This window comes from Agelaius tricolor, unplaced genomic scaffold, assembly GCF_023055355.1.
Source record: "Agelaius tricolor isolate 1412-34295 unplaced genomic scaffold, bAgeTri1.0.p SCAF_3, whole genome shotgun sequence".
Classification (NCBI taxonomy): Eukaryota; Metazoa; Chordata; class Aves; order Passeriformes; family Icteridae; genus Agelaius; species Agelaius tricolor.
In genome coordinates this window covers 50,390,171-50,410,190 of record NW_027269263.1, presented here as the reverse complement: position 1 = coordinate 50,410,190, position 20,020 = coordinate 50,390,171, and the positions used below count along the sequence as shown (strand labels likewise).

Sequence of the window (20,020 nt, the reverse complement as noted above, 5' to 3'; positions counted from 1 at the left end):
AAATACATTTTCTCAAAATGTAATTTTTTTTAAATCATTGATACTTTGATATCCATGTATGGATATATTACAGTGAATTTCAAATACTACAGTAGTTCTTATGTCTAGAAGAGCAGGAGGAAGAAGGCAGAATCAAAGTCACACTCCAAATACTACTGAGGGGGTGGTTGCAAATTTTAGGAAATATCTTTTTGTTGCTGCTAAAAGAAATTACTACTGCAAAAGTCCTCTACTAGTCCTAGTTAAGGTCTTTTAAGGTAATTTTAACTCAAATAACAAGTAATTTTAAAAAATAATATAGAAAAGGAAGTATGCAAAGGAGTATACACCCACTGTTGCACAAGTAAATTAGGATGAAGACAAAAAATGCTTTTTCATCACCCCTCTAAGGCTGAGTCATTCTACATGTTACTTGTGTTGAAGATAGCTGATAAGTTTTTTTCAGATAGCACTGAAAAACCTACAACCAACTTCATGTATATCATCCTCAAAGATATGGATCTTTAGTTTACAAACCCTTCAGTTCATTCAACCCTTCAGTTAAATGAAACATCTAGCTTATCTGATGTGCATCAACTGCATGTCCCTGCATCAGGGCTTGGACCAGATGACTCCCAGAAGCCCCTTCTGACCTCAGCTCTGAGCAATTCTGGCAGTCAACAGAGAGTGACAACCCCTCTTGCCTCTCTCCCTGCATAGAAATTCCCTTGTCCTGAAATGGTTGGAATGAATCACCACCTCGTGGTACCTGTGAGTCTCCACTATCTAGATCTGCAGTTGTGTAACACCCAGCAGAGATTTTAACTCATAACCAACAGAATTACGGGTGTTCTTCCCTTTGAGAACAGGCTGAAGGGCTTGATTCTCTCAGCCTGTACTGCTCAAGGATGTAAAGGCATGCTTCAGCTAGGGTCAACACCCCTGTTTTTTCTTCTACCTTCCACATAGTTTGTGCAACTACCAGCTCAGCTGCCCAATCCTAACAAGATTCATTTACAACCCCTGAACCAGCCACCAAAGGCTCACTCTGCTGACCGGCAAAGACACACACATATTCTTTCTCTCCATCTCAACACAATCCCATAAATGCCATCCATTCTGAGTAAGGATTTGTGCCAGCTGGCATTCAGCATCTCACATGCTGGAGCTCAGCATTGGATCTTCCCCCTGTCTATGCCCTCACTGCCATGTGGATTCAGGAAAGGCACTGTGGACACCAGCAGTGCTCAGAGCTGAGCCTCCAGCTAGGACAGTCCTCTCAGGGGAGACTGTCCTCTGAATGGGGACTAGGACTGTCCTTTCAGTGGGGACAATGACTGCCCTCTCAGGCAGGACTGTGACTGTCCTCTCAGGGGGGACTGTTTGCGAGGCAGCTGCCTCATGCTTCCCTGCAAATGAGTGTGTGCACTGGAGGAGTGACTGATGGAGGCTTCAGAGGTCAGGTAACTCAAAGCCCTGTGTTATTACTGTAGGCAATATCTATAATGAGTATAAGCAATAAAACCATGCAAAATGACTTAGCAAACTCTCTTTCCTTCACTATGGTAAGGAAAACTATTAAGCTATTGTCATTATTAACCCAATATTTATCAAAACCTACCAATTTCCAATGTTTTTTATGAAAGAACTGGTAGCAAATACTCTTTCATGACAGTGATCTGATGTCACTAGGATAATGGATTTAATATCTTTAATAAATTTTCTTTAAAAATAAACATAGTAAAAATGTAAATTATGTATACTCACCAGAAGGTTTGCTTTTACAGTGAATCCCCTGCAAACAGAAAAAAAATATTTTAAAATCTGAAGTAATAATAAAAATAAATATCGCTCAATCATTGTACACAAGTAAACATACCTTAAACAGATAAACATATTCATAGTCCACAACAGAAATAATTTTCAAAGTTAAACAAATTATTTTCTAATACAGTGAAAAAGCACATCAGTGCTGCATATGACAGCCTGATATATATGGGGATACAAGATCAGCATTATCCTCATTTTCATGTATTTCTACTGAGGTGTTTAATTGCTTTAACAAGTATGAGTTCCATCAAATAAAGACATTATTTATCAGGTACTACCATTCCTACTGACCAAGAGTTCATGCATTATTTCATTAAACTCTACAATGGATTTGTTCACCAGGGCAAAGAAACCAAACGATTTTATAATGGACGATATCTAGAACATTACTGAATATATATTATTTTTAGAAGATCCTACTAGAAAGGAAGAATTATGGCAATTGAAAATGAAGTCTAGAAATAAGACTTTTTATTTCAAACATCTGGCTTAGAAGACTGAAAATTAAATTACTCAACCACAGTACTTATTGTGTTCAAGGGAAAGTGTCTTTGTAAGAGGCAAAGTGAACCTGGCATTGAGATTTTAACAAGCTTCCAGCTATCTTTCAGACAGACTACATCCATTTTCCCAGTAAAATAAACATTTAACCACACACTAAAATTTTGTAGAGTACAAAAATAACAAATCTTACATTGACTGCTATGCATGACATTCTAAAGAAAGGCTATTCCTTAGCCAGCAAACACTGGTTGCTGCTGTTCTGGCATAGCCCTTATACCAGTATTCTTTTGCATACAGAATATATATTCCCATGTTCTTCCCTTTAAAAGCAGTGTCCTGTTGACAGAGATACTTTTATCACACCCACAAAAGTAGCAGGCAGCGCCTTGTCTCCTCTGCTCTCAAACGGGATGGCAGCTCTCAGTCCTTTAAAAACATTTTAGGATCTTGTCAACAAACCAACAATCTGTGAGCTTCAGAGCCAGAAAAGTCTTCTGGTGGACATTTAGAAGTTCTTTAACTGAAACACAGAGGCTACAGCCTGGGCAAGCATTAGCACATCATAAAATAACTATTGCTTGGTTTTCCAGGGGGCTTTCATCCACAGGGAATCGTGTGCTCCTCAGAAATAAAGCTGTGGAGCAAAACCATGTTATTGCAGCAGGTGAGAAATGGCAGCATATTCACTCCCAGCTGCCTGGGGTACCTGAGAAATGTGTCCTGTACTTCATGACAGCTTTTTATTTGAGCTAAATAAGCTCCTTCTTAAAGGAGGCCTTTAGAAAACCAGTGACCATTGTCTAACCTGTATCAGTTCCCATTCTTCTGTCATTTTGGCAGTTCTATTTTTTAACAATCACTTTTGGACATAAGTTGTCATCTTTTACTACTGGCAATTTGGTACTATGACTCAAAAAAGTGCAAATGCATAAAAGGTGGTATTTTAAACCACATTTTATAATAAGACAGATGTAGTCTCATATACTGTCATAGACTAAAGATTAGAAAAATTATTTGTGACATCGTTAAAGATATTGGTTTGGCTGCTTCTACAGCATAATACATTGACACTCAAATTAGGACCTGTTGCAACAGACAAGGGGTAATGGTTTTAAATTAAAAGAGAGTAGATTTAGATCAGATGTAAGTAAGAAAATGTTTTACAGTGAGGGTGGTGGAAACATTCAAGGCCGGGTTGGATGGGGCTCTGAGCACCCTGATCCAGTCGGAGCTATCCCTGCTCACCACAGGGGACTTGATGACTTTTAAGTTCCCTTCCAGCCCAAAACATTTTATGATTCTATAAAGTATACCAAACTTCTTCATATAACTGTTCTAAAACTGGGATACTTCTGTTTCAAAGGTTTTATAATTTCCTCAAATCCCCATGAAAACTGAAAATGGTAACTGATAAGACCTAATTTCTGCTGAAAAAAAATACTAGTTATTTATTAATTATTTCAGAAAGGAACTGTTGGATCAACTAATTTTTCAGCATTTACTGGAAGAAATTAATCTTTCGTGAGGCTGATCATTCAGCAAATTACTTCCATATTCTTTACTTCCCATTTTGCAGCCAGACTGTTGAAAATATTTTGGTTAGGTGGCTTGACAGAGTTCCCAATTGCCAGTCAAAATTTCTTAGAACAGCATCTTTAACTTCTCTAACCATTCTTTCTGGTTACAGCCTTAGTGCAAAAATTGTATTTAAAAAAATCAAGATCACACTGAATTAAAGAACAAAAAACTCACAAATATCAAAGGATTCAGCCTTTTGATTAGTGGAGGTCATCCCCCTGTTATGACACTTGAAAATTGAAAACTGAATGTAAAATAATTAAATTACATAAATTGCAGGGGAAAAACCAAAACACCCACTTCTGTGGGCTATGGCATGATAAAGAAATTATCTTATACCTTATTGTCTTTTAGTCTGTCCTAATTAATTATTGGTTTTCACTATTGCATAGAGGAATCCTATTATCTGAACTCTTACATTTATTTTCTTGTCCTTTCCACGGGAAAGAAAGAAATATCCTTCTGTGACTTTTGACCTGGTAGGGAGCTGTTTTGACATTCTTGGGCACTTAGTTGTGTTCTGGGTGAGGAGTCGTTGGGAAGATTTACATAAATAATCAAATATTTGCATGAACACTTGCCAGTTACAGCAATATTTGTTCACAGCCCAATTTCTTATGTTTTTTAAGAAGTGTTTCTTTTTATTGTACAATACCAAGTGGGTGGGGGTGATATTTTCTTTTACAATCACTTTGCAAAACAGTCCAAAGAGACAATTTGTCTGAAAGAATAACTCAAATGAATTAACCAAGTTCCTCTCCCACTTTCTATATCTTTTGTTTTCAGGAATTTTCAGTGATGAGTGCAATAAAAAAACATAACATACTAAAACAGGAATGGAAATTTTCTTCCCCTTTTTCAAATGCCTAGGGCATCTTTTATGCAAAAATAAGATCCTGAACATGATAGTACATTTTACTCCTATACAGGGAGAATCTTTGATTCATATCTTCTTTGGCAAAGAGCCTAAGTAAAATATACTTACACAATGCACAAACAGTTAGGGATTTTCCTATTTCTCTGGGGTTTTCCCCATTTGTGGTATTACTCAACTGTAGCTAGAGGTTATCTGAACAGACACCACCAGCATGCAGCATTCTGAATAGAAGATGTGGTGCCAACTTTTTAGCTAGCACAGCAACTTCTCCTCAGTCTAAGACAATTGTAATATCCCATTGTTCTAACAACTGCAGAGAAGAGAGTGAGATCAGCAGAGGAAGACTTGGATTAGGGGCACAGAGAGTGTTTGCATGAATTAAAATTGCCAAGAAAAAGAAACAAAGATTAAATCTGCTTCCCATTTCCTCTCATATCTTCAGGCACTAAATCAAGTGCAGAATTGTGGAAATTCTTCCCTGGATGTTTTATCATGCAGGAAAGAGTCTGAGGAAAATTTGGGTTCACAGTCTACCTGTTAGTTCTGTTGTACTCATTCATAGAAGAGCTGGTGGCAGCTCTTCCACAACTCTATAAGGAATAGTAAGAAGCCTGAAAATTCCTTAAAATGTATTCTTTGCTTGAGACCAGGTTGACAGACATTTAGCATTCATTCATTAAGACACCTACATTAGTCAGTGAATGTAGGATCCTCCCTTTTGAGCGATGCTCACTGGCAAAGCTATTAGCTACATTTCTTCTTCAGGTTCTGTTGTCAGAGAAGGCAGAGACAAAGGAACATGACCATATTCTGATATTTCCCTCTATCTATTGTTGTTTCCCAACAATCTATATTCTTTAACCACCATTAAAAGCAAGCATGGGATTCTACATACTTTTACAACACAGGGAAAGGGTGGGTTTGCAATAATTGATGTTCATAGTGTAGCCAAAAGGCCAGTAAAGATGACTAATCTGAACATGCTAATTTTTGATTTCCAATTGAGAGGAGATGCTCTGCAAAAATCCATCTTATTCTGCACACAAATATAAAGTATGTCCCAGATCACTGGGTATAGTCCTCTGATAACCACAAGTACCATATAATCTAATCCCTTTCAAAAACTGGCAAAGCATCATTTTAAAATCAGTCAGGCTTTCATGTGCACTGCTGTGAGAGCCAAGGCTATTCCAGAAGACCTGTTGTCTGCTAGCACCAAAGCTTTTAATTTCTTACATAACCACAATAGTGGTTGGCTTCTACTGACTTCTGATTGCACTCACTATCTTTTCACTTAAATAAACACTTTCCACCCCAGAATTTACTTTTCCACCCTGGAATTTACTGTATTACTGCAACCAGTAATATACCTTTTCTCAGCTTTTTTGTGAGACTGTAAAAGCCAAGCTCTTTTACTCCTCTCTAATAAACTAGATTTTCCTTCTTACCATCACCCTTCTCAGCAGCTTTTTCTACTTTAATGCATCTGTCCAAATGGAGTGACCAGAACCATCCACAGCTGTGAAAACATTGGGGTTCATGTTGTGCCTTGTAAAGTCTTATTGATCTTTATCTCAGTTGGGAACACCACAACCATGTCATATCCTCCACCATAGAGGGGAAGCTGCTTACCCCTGCTGTGTAAACAATCCAGCAGAAGCTTTCCTTTCTTCAGCTGCTCACCCATTCAGTTCACACAGGGAGGAGCCCGCAGAGGCTGGCCCATGAGAGTCCTCAATGATTTCTCATGGCCCCTAGTAAAAAACCTGGCATGCCACTGTGATCTCAATCATCTCCATAAGGAAAAGTTCATTGAGCAGAGGACAGCCACAGTCAAAGTTACATGCATCTCCACCATTCTAGAACATTGGATGGAAACAGAGAAGATTCAGAGCTCTAGCTGTATCAAAAGCTCCATAGACCATCAACAAATCACTGAAATTCCTTTCAGAGACATTCAGCCCCAGAAATTATCTAAGGATTACTTAATGGAGAGAAATAACAGAGTATGCTTCAGCTTTTTCCAGAGCTATTTTCATAGATAAAGGCCATAATGCCTTTGCAATTTACACATCATTGATGCTGATGGGGACTGGAACTGCACAGAATTTTTCTCATTATGTTCTTAGAAAGCTCACTGCTGTATTTATCTTACCAAATGTATGGAATACCAAATGTATCTTTCAAAATGTATGGAAACAGAATTCTTGACAGTAAAAGAAAGCACAGTGATAACATAATGATTCCTGTCCTACTGAAAGAAGACTTAACTATATCATGGTCAAAAATTGGAAGTGGGTGAAAAGGAAAAATAATAGACCTCCAAAACACACTTGGCAAGTGAATTAAATTGTGGTCACATTTACCAAGAACCAGAGAAACTGCAATGATTAATAGTCTTAATATGAAAATTTAGAACTATTAAAAATTCATAGTTAGTACTGCTGATACAGTTCCCTCAAAAGACCTTTTCTCTAAAGGAGCATTTGTATTTGTTTTGACATCAAGTGTAATTATTCTCATTGCCAAGGTAAAACTATGTTACTAAAGACAGTTTTCAATTTTTGGCAAACCACGAGGTTGTTCTTCAGCTTTTACTGACAATGTGGTGATCTGATACGTGTGAGCAGCGTGCAGGGGGATTAGCAAAGCAGGCATAGAGGGAAACATTTGGACTGTTATCCATGCAGAAAAGAAATAGGCACCCAAACTTATGGCAAAGCATTATTTTGGACTATTTTAAACTACAAAAACACCTGGATGCTGCTGGATTGTTTTACAGAATGCTTTAAACAAAACATCTGAGTCACGTCTACACATTATCCAGCTCCAGGTCTTTTCTCTGTGTGTTCCAAGTGGAATGGAAAACATCCCATCACATTAGTGCAGTGCTGAATCTGAAAGAATAATTGCTACTGAGAAGTGGGATATCAAGCTCAGGCTCAGTACAGTGCTAACAAGGTCATGCACTTTTTGGATGAGAGCTGGCCTGAGTCTGGCAGAGCAAGGTAACATCGGGCTGTTACCGCTCTGTTGATGGGCTCTGAGCTCCTCAGTGAAACAGCCATGAACAAACAGGGAAGACATGATTGTGTTTACTGAAGATTATTGGACACTCTCCAGTAAGACTTCACAGGGATCTCTAGCAGAGACTGTTACCAATTGTCATTGTACCATCTTCCATTTCACCTGTAAATGCAAAGGTACAGAGCCTGTCTTCCACAACCTGCTCCTTGTCACAAGGCAACACCTCAGCAGCACTTCAGGAGTGCAGGAGCACATGACTTAGACCTTCAGCCCTCTTAGATTTTCATCCTTCTGTTTACCTGCCATTAGTCAGGTATAACAGAGATTCCTGTTTTCCAGGCAGTATGCATTTCCTCCTGCACTGGCTCATGCAGAGGAATCTTGTTCCTACATTTTAACTGCACTGTTCTGTATGTTATCAGTACTGCATTGTGACATATAATATCTTCTGGCCCTAGCAGGGGCCACATGGCTGAACCCTTTTCACAGAGCAGAACAACTGGAAGACTTAGAAGCAGTTAGAACTCTTGGCAGTGACATGCATTTATCCTATAAGTGAATAGCCAGACAAAACAATATTGCTTTGAGGTCTCTCAACTGGGAAAAATATTCCTTGCTTCTAATTTTTTTAAAATTAATTTTATTTAAAAGTAATGTTGAGATACAAAAAAGGACCTATATATAAACCACTGGCTTTTAAATTTATTGGACCAAAGGGAGCTATGACTGTCTGAAATAAAAGCTGCCTGTTCTATTGTATGCTTCAGCTCCAGGACTAGAAGCAGAATTTGCTTGAAGCAACAGTATGCGTTAACTTCTTTCTTTTAGAAATTAAAAGAACCAAACAAACAAACAAACAAAAATTTGTCAAGCATTTTGATGTCACGTTTCCTACACTGTTAGCACAAGTTGTTAACAAAACAGAATAGCGTACAATAGACACAGTAAAATTAAAATGTTCTCTGACTGCCATACCGTCAGCTGGTATAAATCAGCACCATCCCATACACAGACTGTCAAAAATTTCAGACCACTCAGCTACATGAAAGGAGAACTAATCTACCAAATCAGCACTTCTAGTATAACAATGAGACAGGGACACTCTGACACAGCATTAATTATTTCAATTACTTTCTGGAGATCTCATACAGGGATGAGATCAATCGAATCAAAGAAATGTAGGGTGGAAGGGGTTTGTGAAGGTCACCAAGTCCGGCCTCCTGCTAGAAGCAGTACTGTCACCACCACCAGATCAAGTCAGCAATTATTTTGGTCATTTCTTGAAAAACTAGAGGACACAGATTCCACATGCCCTCCAGACAACCTTGAGGGTTGCTTTGAGGTTAGGATGTTATAATGATCTTTGCAGCACAAAACAGGCTACAAGAAAAAAGCTCCCTCAGCAACACTGACAGAGCTGAGACTAGCAGTCTCAGAGGTGACTAGATTGAGTGGGCTGTAAGATTGCCATAGAAAAGAACAGAGAAGGAAGAAAAAAGATAGCAAGAATTCAAGTGAAGATTATGAGAAGATACTCTCCAGTATAGAATTGCTCCTCCTGCTGCTGGAGACAGTAATAATTCTTTCATTTGGAAATAAGTATTTTTATTTTTGCCTGAAGATACTTTTCTATTCCAGTTACTGTCTTCTCATCTATCCTGACACTATTGCTCAGCAAAAAGAGGAGACATACTGCAGGCCTTGTTTTCCAGTGTTCTGGCATACACAGCAAAGCCCTCACTGTTTTGCTCTAGGCAACTATTCTTTTAATATATGCCTAGAGTCAGTCCCAAGAGCAGCACTCAGTGCTCAGCTGTACATTGTGAAATTTATACATAAAAAATGCCACACTGCTCACATCCAGAAATTGTGGCAGACTTTGGTTGGGTGAGACACATTCCACTGATTTGAATGAACTTTGAATCTGATGCAAATGGGGATGCATTATTTGCCTACTGTGGTGGGTTGCCCCTCGCTGGATGCCAGGTGCCCACCATAGTGACAGTGCCTTTGTCACTCCCTTCCACAACTGGACAGGGAATAAAGACTGCAACAAAAGGCTACTGGTTTGAGATAAAGATAAGGAGAGATCATCCAGCAGTTGCCATCACAGGCAAAATACATTCAGCTTGGGGAAAGTAGTTTAATTTATTCCAAATTAAAATCAGAGTAATTTAATGAGAAAATAAGGAACAAACCTTAAAGCACCTTCCTCCCACCCCTCCCTTCTTCTCAACTTCACTCCTGATTTGTCCACCTCCTCCCCCTCAGCAGTTCAGGGGAACAAGGAAGGGGGGCTGCCGTCAGTTCATCACACACCACATCATTGTCTCTGCCACTCCTTCCTTCTCAGGGAGAAGACTCCTTATGCTATTCCTCCTTCCCCTGCTCCAGCAAGGGGTCCCTCCCATGGGAGACAGACCTTCACAAACTTCTCCAAAATTTATCCTTCCCATGGGCTTCTGTTCTTCATGAACTTTTCCAGAGTGGATCCCTTCCACAAGATCCAGTCCTTCAGGAACAGACTGCTCCAGTGCAGGTCCCACACAGGGTGACAAGTCCTGCCAGCAAACCTGCTGCAGTGTGGCTCCTCTATCCACAGGCCACTGGTCCTGCCAGGAGCCTGCTCCAGTATCAGCTTCCCACAGGGTCCCAATCTCCTTAAGGCATCCACCTGCTCCATCAGGGGATAAAGAAGGCTGATATCCCAGAGGATACCATCATCACTGGGGGTCGAGACCAGTGGTGGGTCTGTCTTGGAGCTGGTTGGCAGCTTCTTACAGAAGCCACCCCAGCCCAGCTACCAAAACTTCACAAAGCCAACACACCTATGCAAACATCAGCTTTGCCAATGAGAAAAGGGTCACATAAGTCCGAAGTAAGGCAATTTCTCTGTGGGTAGTGAAATAAAGCAAAAGTTTTCAGCCACTTTCAAAAGGATTAAGTCAGCTAAATCTAGAGGAGGTCTTAGGTACCTGAAATATAATTTAAGCAAACTGTGGTAACCTCAGCTCAGAACCATGATCTATAATACCCAATGAATTGCCACACAACACTGGGGCACTTAACCTCCTTTTCTGATCTGAAGTAGCCCTGAATGCATGCAATTTGGTGTTTAGTTTGTGACCAGAACAACACTGCAATGACCTCTAGCTCATGTCAGGGATAGCAGACACTCATAGTGAGATACATCCACATCACCCAGCATAGCACGTGGCTGGAGATTTAATAGTAACAGGGTAAAACTAGCACAGCTCAAGTTTCCTTCAAACTGTAAATATTAGAAGAGGAAAGCAGAATATGGGCATTTTCCACCTTTTATACTCCAGCTTTCAAGTTCTTATCTCAAGGGACCACCAGGTTCAACATCCTCCTTAAACTGAAGCAGTTCTGAGCTGCCTGTTTGCCACACAGCCTGGTAAATGAGAGGGTTTCCCAGGCCTCCTGTCAAAGCAGTCAGAGTGTACAGAGGGGAAACAGAAGAATGCTGGTCTGAGAGGACAGGGAAGACACAGTGAAAATTTTAAGCTGAGTTTTTTGAGTGCTTTCAACATTCACATAGGAGATCTGTTTCCTACTTACATTTTATCCTAAGCAGTGACCAGAAAACAAACCAGAAACTGAAACTTTGAAAGAGTAGCTCTCAGCAGCTGCTCCACAAGAGAACATCTTTGTGGAAGAGAGTTTCCACGAAGAAAATTTCACTCATAACTCAGGTTTGTGGGTTCTACAGAGTAGAGATCAGACTAACTGGGTGCTTAGCTCTTTCCCTTGCTTTTCCAAGACTCTAATGCTTTCTCATCATCTCCACTGCATCTGTATTTAATAACCTAAAACCACAGGAACACAGCAGCATCACAAAATGGGTGAATGTTGTAGGCACTACCCTGAAATGTGCAGGAACTTGGAAACAAAAAAGAATTTTCTAGCCCTGCCATCATGGATCACAAACTCATAGTATAATTTAGAATAACATAGCACACTTGACAAAAATTTCCTATAACAATTCCAAGATTTTGGAGGCCACATTTCAGGGTTGAAACTCCCTTCAAAGCAGGAGCACATGTTTCTGGGTTTTGCAGCTCTGATTAAAATGATGTTTCTCCCTCTTCTCCTTAAACAAAAGAAAATTTGAAATTTAAATAATCATGGAACTATCCCTGATCATATCTCTTCCAGATGAGAAGTCATTTTTAATGCTGACTTTGGTTTTATTCTAGCCTTAGCTTGTTATGTTGTGTAAGGATGTAAGGCCATACAAATGATCCCACAGGACATGGTAGAAGCCATGGTAGTCTCTGATGACTGTCCTGGGAGGCTTCTGCATTCCTGCCTGTGCCACAGCATCAGTTAAGGAACTTCCACTATTAAAGACACTGCTAAACAAGCCTGATTGGCTCTAAAAGTGCTTGCTTTAGTTACAGAAACATTCTAGCCACAACAAAATGAGGGAAATCTTAGTACATGAAATTTTTTTCAGCTGTATTCTTTAAAATTTTTGAGAGAAAACTTTTTCCTAGTTATTCATATTTGTATTATTATGTTGTCTGAAAGTCTGAATCCTGCATCAGAAACCCTATACCAGCATCCCTAAATGCATGCCTCTGCTCTCCTATCAAAAGCAAGAAAAGCCAAAAACACCTTTCCCTGAAAGAATTAGCTGTGTGAGTACATGAGAAATTTAAAACATTCAAGATTTACTGTGTAGAGAAACTCTACTGAAAATATCTAATGTGTATTGTAGCTGAAACATTTGCGGTTTGAGATAATTGATAGAGAAGCTAGTAATATATAATTTTGGAAAATTTAAAGAAAAATAAATCATATCCAACACAAATTAATTATTTGAAATGTCATTACATATGTCTATTTCTCAAAATTTTTACTAATCATAATTTACTGGGGTTAATCATAATTTTGCGGGGGTATGGGGAAGGGGGAAAAAACTCTGTAATTATCACATAGTTTACCTTTTTATAATGTGTAAATAATCCTCCTTGTTCTGTAGTTGCTAAACTTAACACAGGGCAATTAAAGGAGGCAGAGGTCCAAGATGAGGGCTTCTAAAGAAGCAGAATCCTACTAATTTTACAAAAGCTAAATAAACCCATCAGTGTTCACTACTTTCATATGCTGCTTTACACTCTGCCTCATTTTTAATGATAGCACTTACTGAAAACCACCTATGCCATACATTTGCTTGAAAATTGTATGTGATTTTTAACCTCTAAGTGGAAAAGAAAATGGTAGGCAGACTGAATGGTAACACAGATCTGACCATGCTCTAAAAATTATTCTATTGTATCACATATAAATATAATATGTTGAAAATTAGGGGGGAAACCCCAAAGAACAGATATTACTTATCAAAACTGAGCATGAAGCATCACACTATAATGGTAACTGCAATTATGAAAAATTGTCACAAAGACATCAAAATACAAAAAGCAATGGAGAAAAATCACTACAGTCATAGAAAAAAGAACAGCATGTCAGGGAGATGAGGAAGTGGGAAAAAGATGAAAGAAGTTTGCATATGTTGGGATAAAAGGGAAAAATAAAACTGGGTACAGTGAAAAATCTTAACTGCAATAAATTCTAATTCCTCAAAGTTTTTCCAAGAAAAGACAATGAATGTACATCTAGTACTGTACAGTGCTGTTTATGTGATTCATACTCTCTGAAAATATGCAGACAAGTAGAGGCAATAGCAAGACAAAGAGTTTTCCAGAAATTATTGAAATTTACCACACTTATTCAAAGCAACTATGTTGAAACATTTCCTTGCAGGAGGAAGACCCACAGGTAATTTGCAAATTAAAACTTAAGCTCTCTTCATTTTTGCTTAGACACTTCCTGAATGAGATTGCATATCCCATACAGTTTTCATGGTGAGTCCTATATTTTGCATGCCGGAAGAACAAGACATGCCATAGAGCAAAACAGGTCTTTGGCTCTGCTGTTCCAAAGGATTAAGTCAAATATTATTTGAAGGACCATCTGTAGATCCCACAAAAGAGGATGAATGAATGAAAGCAGAGATACTTGTCTTAGAAAAATCTCAATATGTCATCTACTCTACATTTCTGCCTTAGGAAGAGAGACCTTTATCTGAGACATATGTGAGCTACATTAGACATATCTCAGCTATATTTTCTTAGTGTGTGCGTGGAAATCTCCATAAGCTCCACAGGCTATCCATCCCAGTGCTCAGCATCACTGGTTACTGTGATTTTCCAGTCTGTTCATGACCTTAGAAAATTTTGACCCACTGAATTCCTATGGTTGTGAATGCTGTGATTATCTGTATCACTACTGAGTATACATTAATTTATTGGTTCTGTGATCATTCCCAGACAAGTATTTCAGAGTTGGTCTGAAATTTCCTCAGCAAGACACGGCAGTTTGGGGCATACTTTCTGGTTTGTATTTTTAAGATGACAAATAATTTCCTGGTTTTTAAAAATTAGCCAATAAATGTTAACAAAATCAGGAAAAAATTATAAGGAAATATATTTTTCTGACAGTATGAATACTACGAAAACATCTGTAACAGGTTGGTATATAAAACCTAGGGATCTTTCTTGGGAATAATGGTAACAAAACTCATAGAACTTCAAATGTGGGATCCTGGTTTGAATAACCACCAAGCCAAAAACACAGCACAGGGAAACTTGTGGCTCTCGGAAATCAAATTATCTTTAGGCAGAGATAGAAGGAAACTCCTTTCTTAGGTCCAAATTTATCCATCCATCCATCCATCCATCCATCCATCCATCCATCCATCCATCCGCAAAGCCTAGCATTTCAATGCTGAGCCAAAAAGCCTGGAGAGCATCCAAACCTGTCCTTAGAAAGAAGTCTTTTAAACCTCTTTTGGTCCTTCTCATTTTTGATCATCCCTGGTTCTCTCCTATGTGCAGGTATCCTGGCAGGAGAGGAAGAATGGAGTAGTATAAATAGACATGACAATGTAATAGGTACAGCACTGCCAGCTCCACAAAAGTGCAAATTAAACTATTCCTAGACCTTACTGCAAGAATTCCAGCTAAGTCACACCACATGGTCTCATTAAAGTTATTACCACTCCTAGAAAACCTGTCCCACCCAGATTTGATCAAATTACAGGTAGTTTTCCAACTGCAAAGCAGTCAGATGGCTGTGGAAAGCACCTACTTCCAAATCTCAATACCCACTACTTAGTTTTGTGTCCAAATGGAGCTGAAGGACAGATGAGATCCCTAAGATTAGGGATGAGAAAATTTGTGAGCTAAAATTCACTGCCAATAATAAAGGCCAGCTGCTCCCATCTTCTGCTTAGCTTGCTTACATATCCCTTTTTGGATTTATCAAATATGTGTCTCCTGCTATTTGCAAGAGATAATATACTGATTGCACATAAGTGATGCTGATGTCTCATGGTGAAGCTTCTAGCACTGCCTTGTGTTTCAGTTCCAAGACACTTTGTCCACTTTTTCCAACACCTTTTAAGTCTATGCCCTCAGCTTCATGACTTCTTGTATTCTGTGCTTGCTATTCCAGTGCCTATTCTCTTTACAGACCTTGCAACCTTCTTCTGGAGTTCCTGAGGAAGAGAGAAGGGAAAAAGTCCAAAAGCTACCATTGCATTTTTTTGCCAGTTCTGAATTGCAGAGCTTTCTCCATCTCCACCTCTCTTATAGGAGCTGGAGGTACATGCTGTAACACTGAGGAACACTGCAGTAAGTCCCTGTTTGTACCTGTCACTGGGTGTTTCCTTCTCAGGGGGAGAGGAAATGTGACAGCACCAAACCAGTGGGAAAGGACACAACATGAAACTGTCCTATATCATTGCAAAGATATTTTTGACCCAAAGAGCAAATGTGAAGCACAGTCTAAGAGAAAAGCCACCCAAATGTGCTAAATTGCAGCTCTTCTTAGCACCAGCAGAGAAGACAAGCAAAGGTACCTAAGCAAATGGGTTAATATCACACTAATACAATGACTCAATGTGATTGAGCCCCTGAAGTTTTAACTAATGAGTACTTAACTCATAATTATAATATTCAAAGCAGTTAATGAAAACATATAATTAAGACACACCACACAGGAAGGTCAGAACTCTTTTATACTTGTGAAAACCAGAGAAATGAAATAACTTGAAGAGAGCCACACAAGTGATTCGATGACAGGCAGTGAAGTAGACTCCAGGCTTTCTGTCTAGGGCATGCTCTCATGGCTTGTACTGCACCTCAGCAAATATTAGCAAAGGATATGTTTATAATTTTATGCATCTCCTTCAGTCATCAGATATATCAATGCATTTACAAAAAAGTCTGTGTTGAATTGTACTCCTATGATGAGATTTCATGTATCTCTCTCACTCACCCTGAGGAAGTCAGGTCTCTGATCAGTCTCTTTAGACATTTGCCATGTCTAAAATTATGTTTTCAATCAGATTTTAGAGGACAACTGAATTATGTCACTCACATTGTCATGTCCAGTTTCTAGAGTCTTGGGATCACTTTTAAAATATGAATTGCTTAACAATGAACAAAGAATAGCAATTTATGTCAGCTAACTTTGTGAACTAAGGGCTATACTATATCACTGATTTTGCAGTGTGTAGTATTGAGCAAAAATGGACTGATCCATATCCAGTAAAGAAACACCACGTATTTGATTATGAATAGCAGGAACAACAAGGATTTGCTGCCAATAACCTTTAGAATTAGAGGGAAATCCCAGATTCAGTTTAGTGTTTCCTTCTTTATCCATAGCCTTTGGAAACATTACTGCATTAAATGGCAGACAATACAAATAACATTTCATAGTGTTCTGGGGAGTGTTTTTTAAATGTAGTGCTCTTGATCTTTACCAGTTGTTGAATCAACTTTGGCATAAGCCTATTTCTTTGTGTACAGCCTGCAAACAATGTGGATTGTAAAATGAGTAGGGCACAAACCCAATTTCAATTGCAGGCTGGGATTCCCCTATGCTTTTACAGGGAAACTTGGTTGATAACTGTGTTTCCTATTGGGTGGGGCGTGGAGACCATGCCCATAGCACTTAATCTTTGAATACTAGAATATCACGTGAGCTCTAAAGCCAAGCTATTAAAATAAAGAAGAAGAAATAAATCATCACACTAATAAAAGCTTAGTTGTTCATTTGCCATCATTCAACCCACAGCTGTATGGTTTTCATACGGTTTAAAATTTTACGTAATACTGGCATAAACATCCAGTGTTCTTTTTTTTTCTTTTCCTGTACTGAACAGATGCACAGTTTGTGTTACAGTAATGAAAACCAAATATTGCCTTACACAAGGTAATGTAAGGATATCTTGCTGGATACCCATGGTAAACTAAGAATTATTCATGAAGTTGAGATAACAGTTCAGTGCAGATGTTTTGCAAGTCATATGCCTCAAAATAGTTATGTCACTATTTGCCTCCTAAGTAGCAACCAGTGCTTTACTCTGATAAGAAGTACCCATGGAGGTCAAAACTGCTCACAAATATCTAGTGGACACAGCCATACTAAAATCTAGTCTACTGGTCAGACTCAATAGTTTCAGTTATTAAACCTGCTAAAAACTGCTGACAATACCCATAGTTTGAAAAACGCAGAAAAATGCAAATTATTGCTTTTCATATCCCTTGCCTTATAAAGAACCACACAGCTTCAAGTTTGAATGCAAAAGAGAAATTTACTGTATGCAAAAGGGGAATTTACTGTAAAAACTTCTGGGAAAACTTCATAAGAAAAAAAAATTTATAATATTCACTTGTAACAACAGCAGCTGCAGAAATCTCTGATAGTTTTAAAATGACAATATCTCATTATCACATTAGGGAAATTGCTAGAAAGAAGTCATTGATTCTCTACTTTTTGATCTGATATACTATAGCAGAAGGGAGCACACACATATTTCACACAGACAAAGGCAAACTGTAACTCCTGACTAGTGTCCCTAGGAAGAACACATCATGGAGAAGACTGACTGCTCCCTTTTAGAATAACTCATGAGATGGATTGAGCCCACAAGTCATGGTCAATGATGCAGAGAAATTGAAATTAATTTCAAAGGATAAGGAGAAAGAAGCTTCCTCTAATAAGTTAGTCATGAGATTCTAAAGTTCATGTAGCTAAAGTGCTTTGCACTAGATTGAAAATGCTATGCTGGCAGTAATTTATCCTGATGAGATCATTGTTGTTCCCTCAGAGAAAACATTTTTGTCTTAAAAAGTCATTAATGCATTCAAGATTCTACTGAATACAACTAGCAAGAAACATCACACATAGAACATGAACTGAATCCTGTCCCTAATATCACAAATGATTGATTGATTGATTCTGCTATACTGGAAACAATGTATTTCCCCTGTAAATAAGAAAAATAAAACACACCTTTCTCAGTTAATCAATCTTCAGTATTGGAAAAGTGTAAGACACACTCTTGAAGGTAGAGAAAGGGATCCAGTTTGCCAAACCTTAGGGCTATGTCTAGAGGCAATTAGTGAATCAGTCTTCATAACACACATACCTAAGGTTTGACAAAGGTACCCTTTAGGGGCCCCAGAGGTAAATCCTGTCCCCTAGACTGAAACCCATCAAAAAAGGTTGATATTGATTTTTACATGCTGAGTCTGATAGTCCTACACTCTTTGGAGGAATAAATTAGAATGACAAATCATTTCTATTTTAAACTCTCATTGCAGCAGACCAAGGAGCATAAATTATTTAAAATACATGTGTATTTGCATTCATGAATATAAGTTCATAAAAATTCTTGAAAAGCATTTGGGTACATCTAGAGATTAATCTCTTATGGCTATATTTTATTATTCTAAAAACATCTAAGTAGATAGAGACTACAGAACTTGAATACAGGAACATAAACTATAGTACATGAATATTTAAATATAGAGAGGGCTTTTTTTGCTCAATCTAGTATTTTATAAGGATCTTTATTCCTACTGTTTTTCTAGGATACATATATTAAATACAAAATAAATTACTTTAACATGAACTAACTGAATATCTGGGAGTACCACCACATTTAAACAATAGTTAGAATGTCTCACTGGTTGTCCTAAGTACTGAAATCTTCAAGCAGTTTATACAGACAGCCAAATTCTTTCATAATATTAATTAACTTCACTTCTCTGTAGGTAGTACACAGTTATCATCCTCCACTAAGACTGAAAGTGAGATTGCCTATTATTTAATCCCCCCTTTTTTTTAATTTATCTTTCAATGTGCTCTATCTATGTTCACAAATTCAGAATGCCAAGAGCAGACTATCTCCATACTGCCCCTTTGCGGGGATATTTGGAATCGTACGAACCCAAAGCTACTAAAGACGGTATGGTTCACACCCCTTTCATGCACATACAGAAGTCATTAAATTTAATACTGGTTACATTCAAACCACAAAATGAAGAACATGTTTTACTCTTTCTCATGCTTAATTCATTTATTCACAGCAAATTCAGTGTTTCATATGTTCCTAACATAATTAGCAGTTTCTGAAACCTCTCATTCCTCCCTCTCACATCTCTTTGGCACCACTGCTGTTGTAAAAACTGACTCTGGAAAAGTAATGAATATTAACAAAATCTATTTTTCAAATACAAAAGACAGATTTGAAACTAACAGCAGCAGTTGCAAACAGCATAAAGATGCATTTTCCTACCCTTTTCAGAGTAATTTTTGCCACTTTGGACACTTAATTCAGAATGACAGGAATATAAAGTGAATGTTCAGAACAGCTGAAACATTTTTCCCTTTTTGCTTTCTTGCTTTTCCTACAATTACTTTGGTAGCATATAACTACTATATTAATAGACAGCAAATTGGAACAAGTAAGAGATTACCTGAGAACATGAAAGTCCACATTCTTCAATCCTGGGAATAATCTGACAATCAGCATTCCAAAATAGAATTATTAGAAGAATCTGAACATAAGTCCTTATCATCCTAAATTGAAAAAAAAATACAAAAAGCAAAACCTCAGAAGAAATCTTCAACTCTGACAATTCTCCCTCTCGTGCCAAAACTTTAATATGAATTTTAGTCCCTCCCACAGCACCTCTGAGCTCCTCCCTCTAACACTTTCCAAAGACAGAAAGTTGCTAGTTCTGGGAAATATAAAGCATGCTCAACTCATTTCATATGTTCCAAACTGAAAAATAGGAAACAGTGTTTTCTGACAATCACAGTAAAAGCCTCTTCCTTCTG

The 20,020-nt window shown here is 38.1% G+C and overlaps 1 protein-coding gene across 3 annotated transcripts in view; it reads right to left on the bottom strand.

Moving 5' to 3' along the window:
* Positions 1 to 20,020, bottom strand: part of IL17REL (interleukin 17 receptor E like) — a 45,215-nt gene extending 25,195 nt beyond the window's left edge. For all 3 annotated transcript variants that reach the window (XM_071423823.1, XM_071423822.1, XM_071423824.1), the window contains exons 1-2: positions 19,657 to 20,020; positions 1,747 to 1,774 (exon numbers count right to left, since the gene is read on the bottom strand). In XM_071423823.1, the coding sequence (XP_071279924.1) occupies positions 1,747 to 1,774; positions 19,657 to 19,758 (130 nt within the window). In that variant the 5' untranslated portion in view covers positions 19,759 to 20,020. The remainder of the gene's footprint in view (positions 1 to 1,746; positions 1,775 to 19,656) is intronic.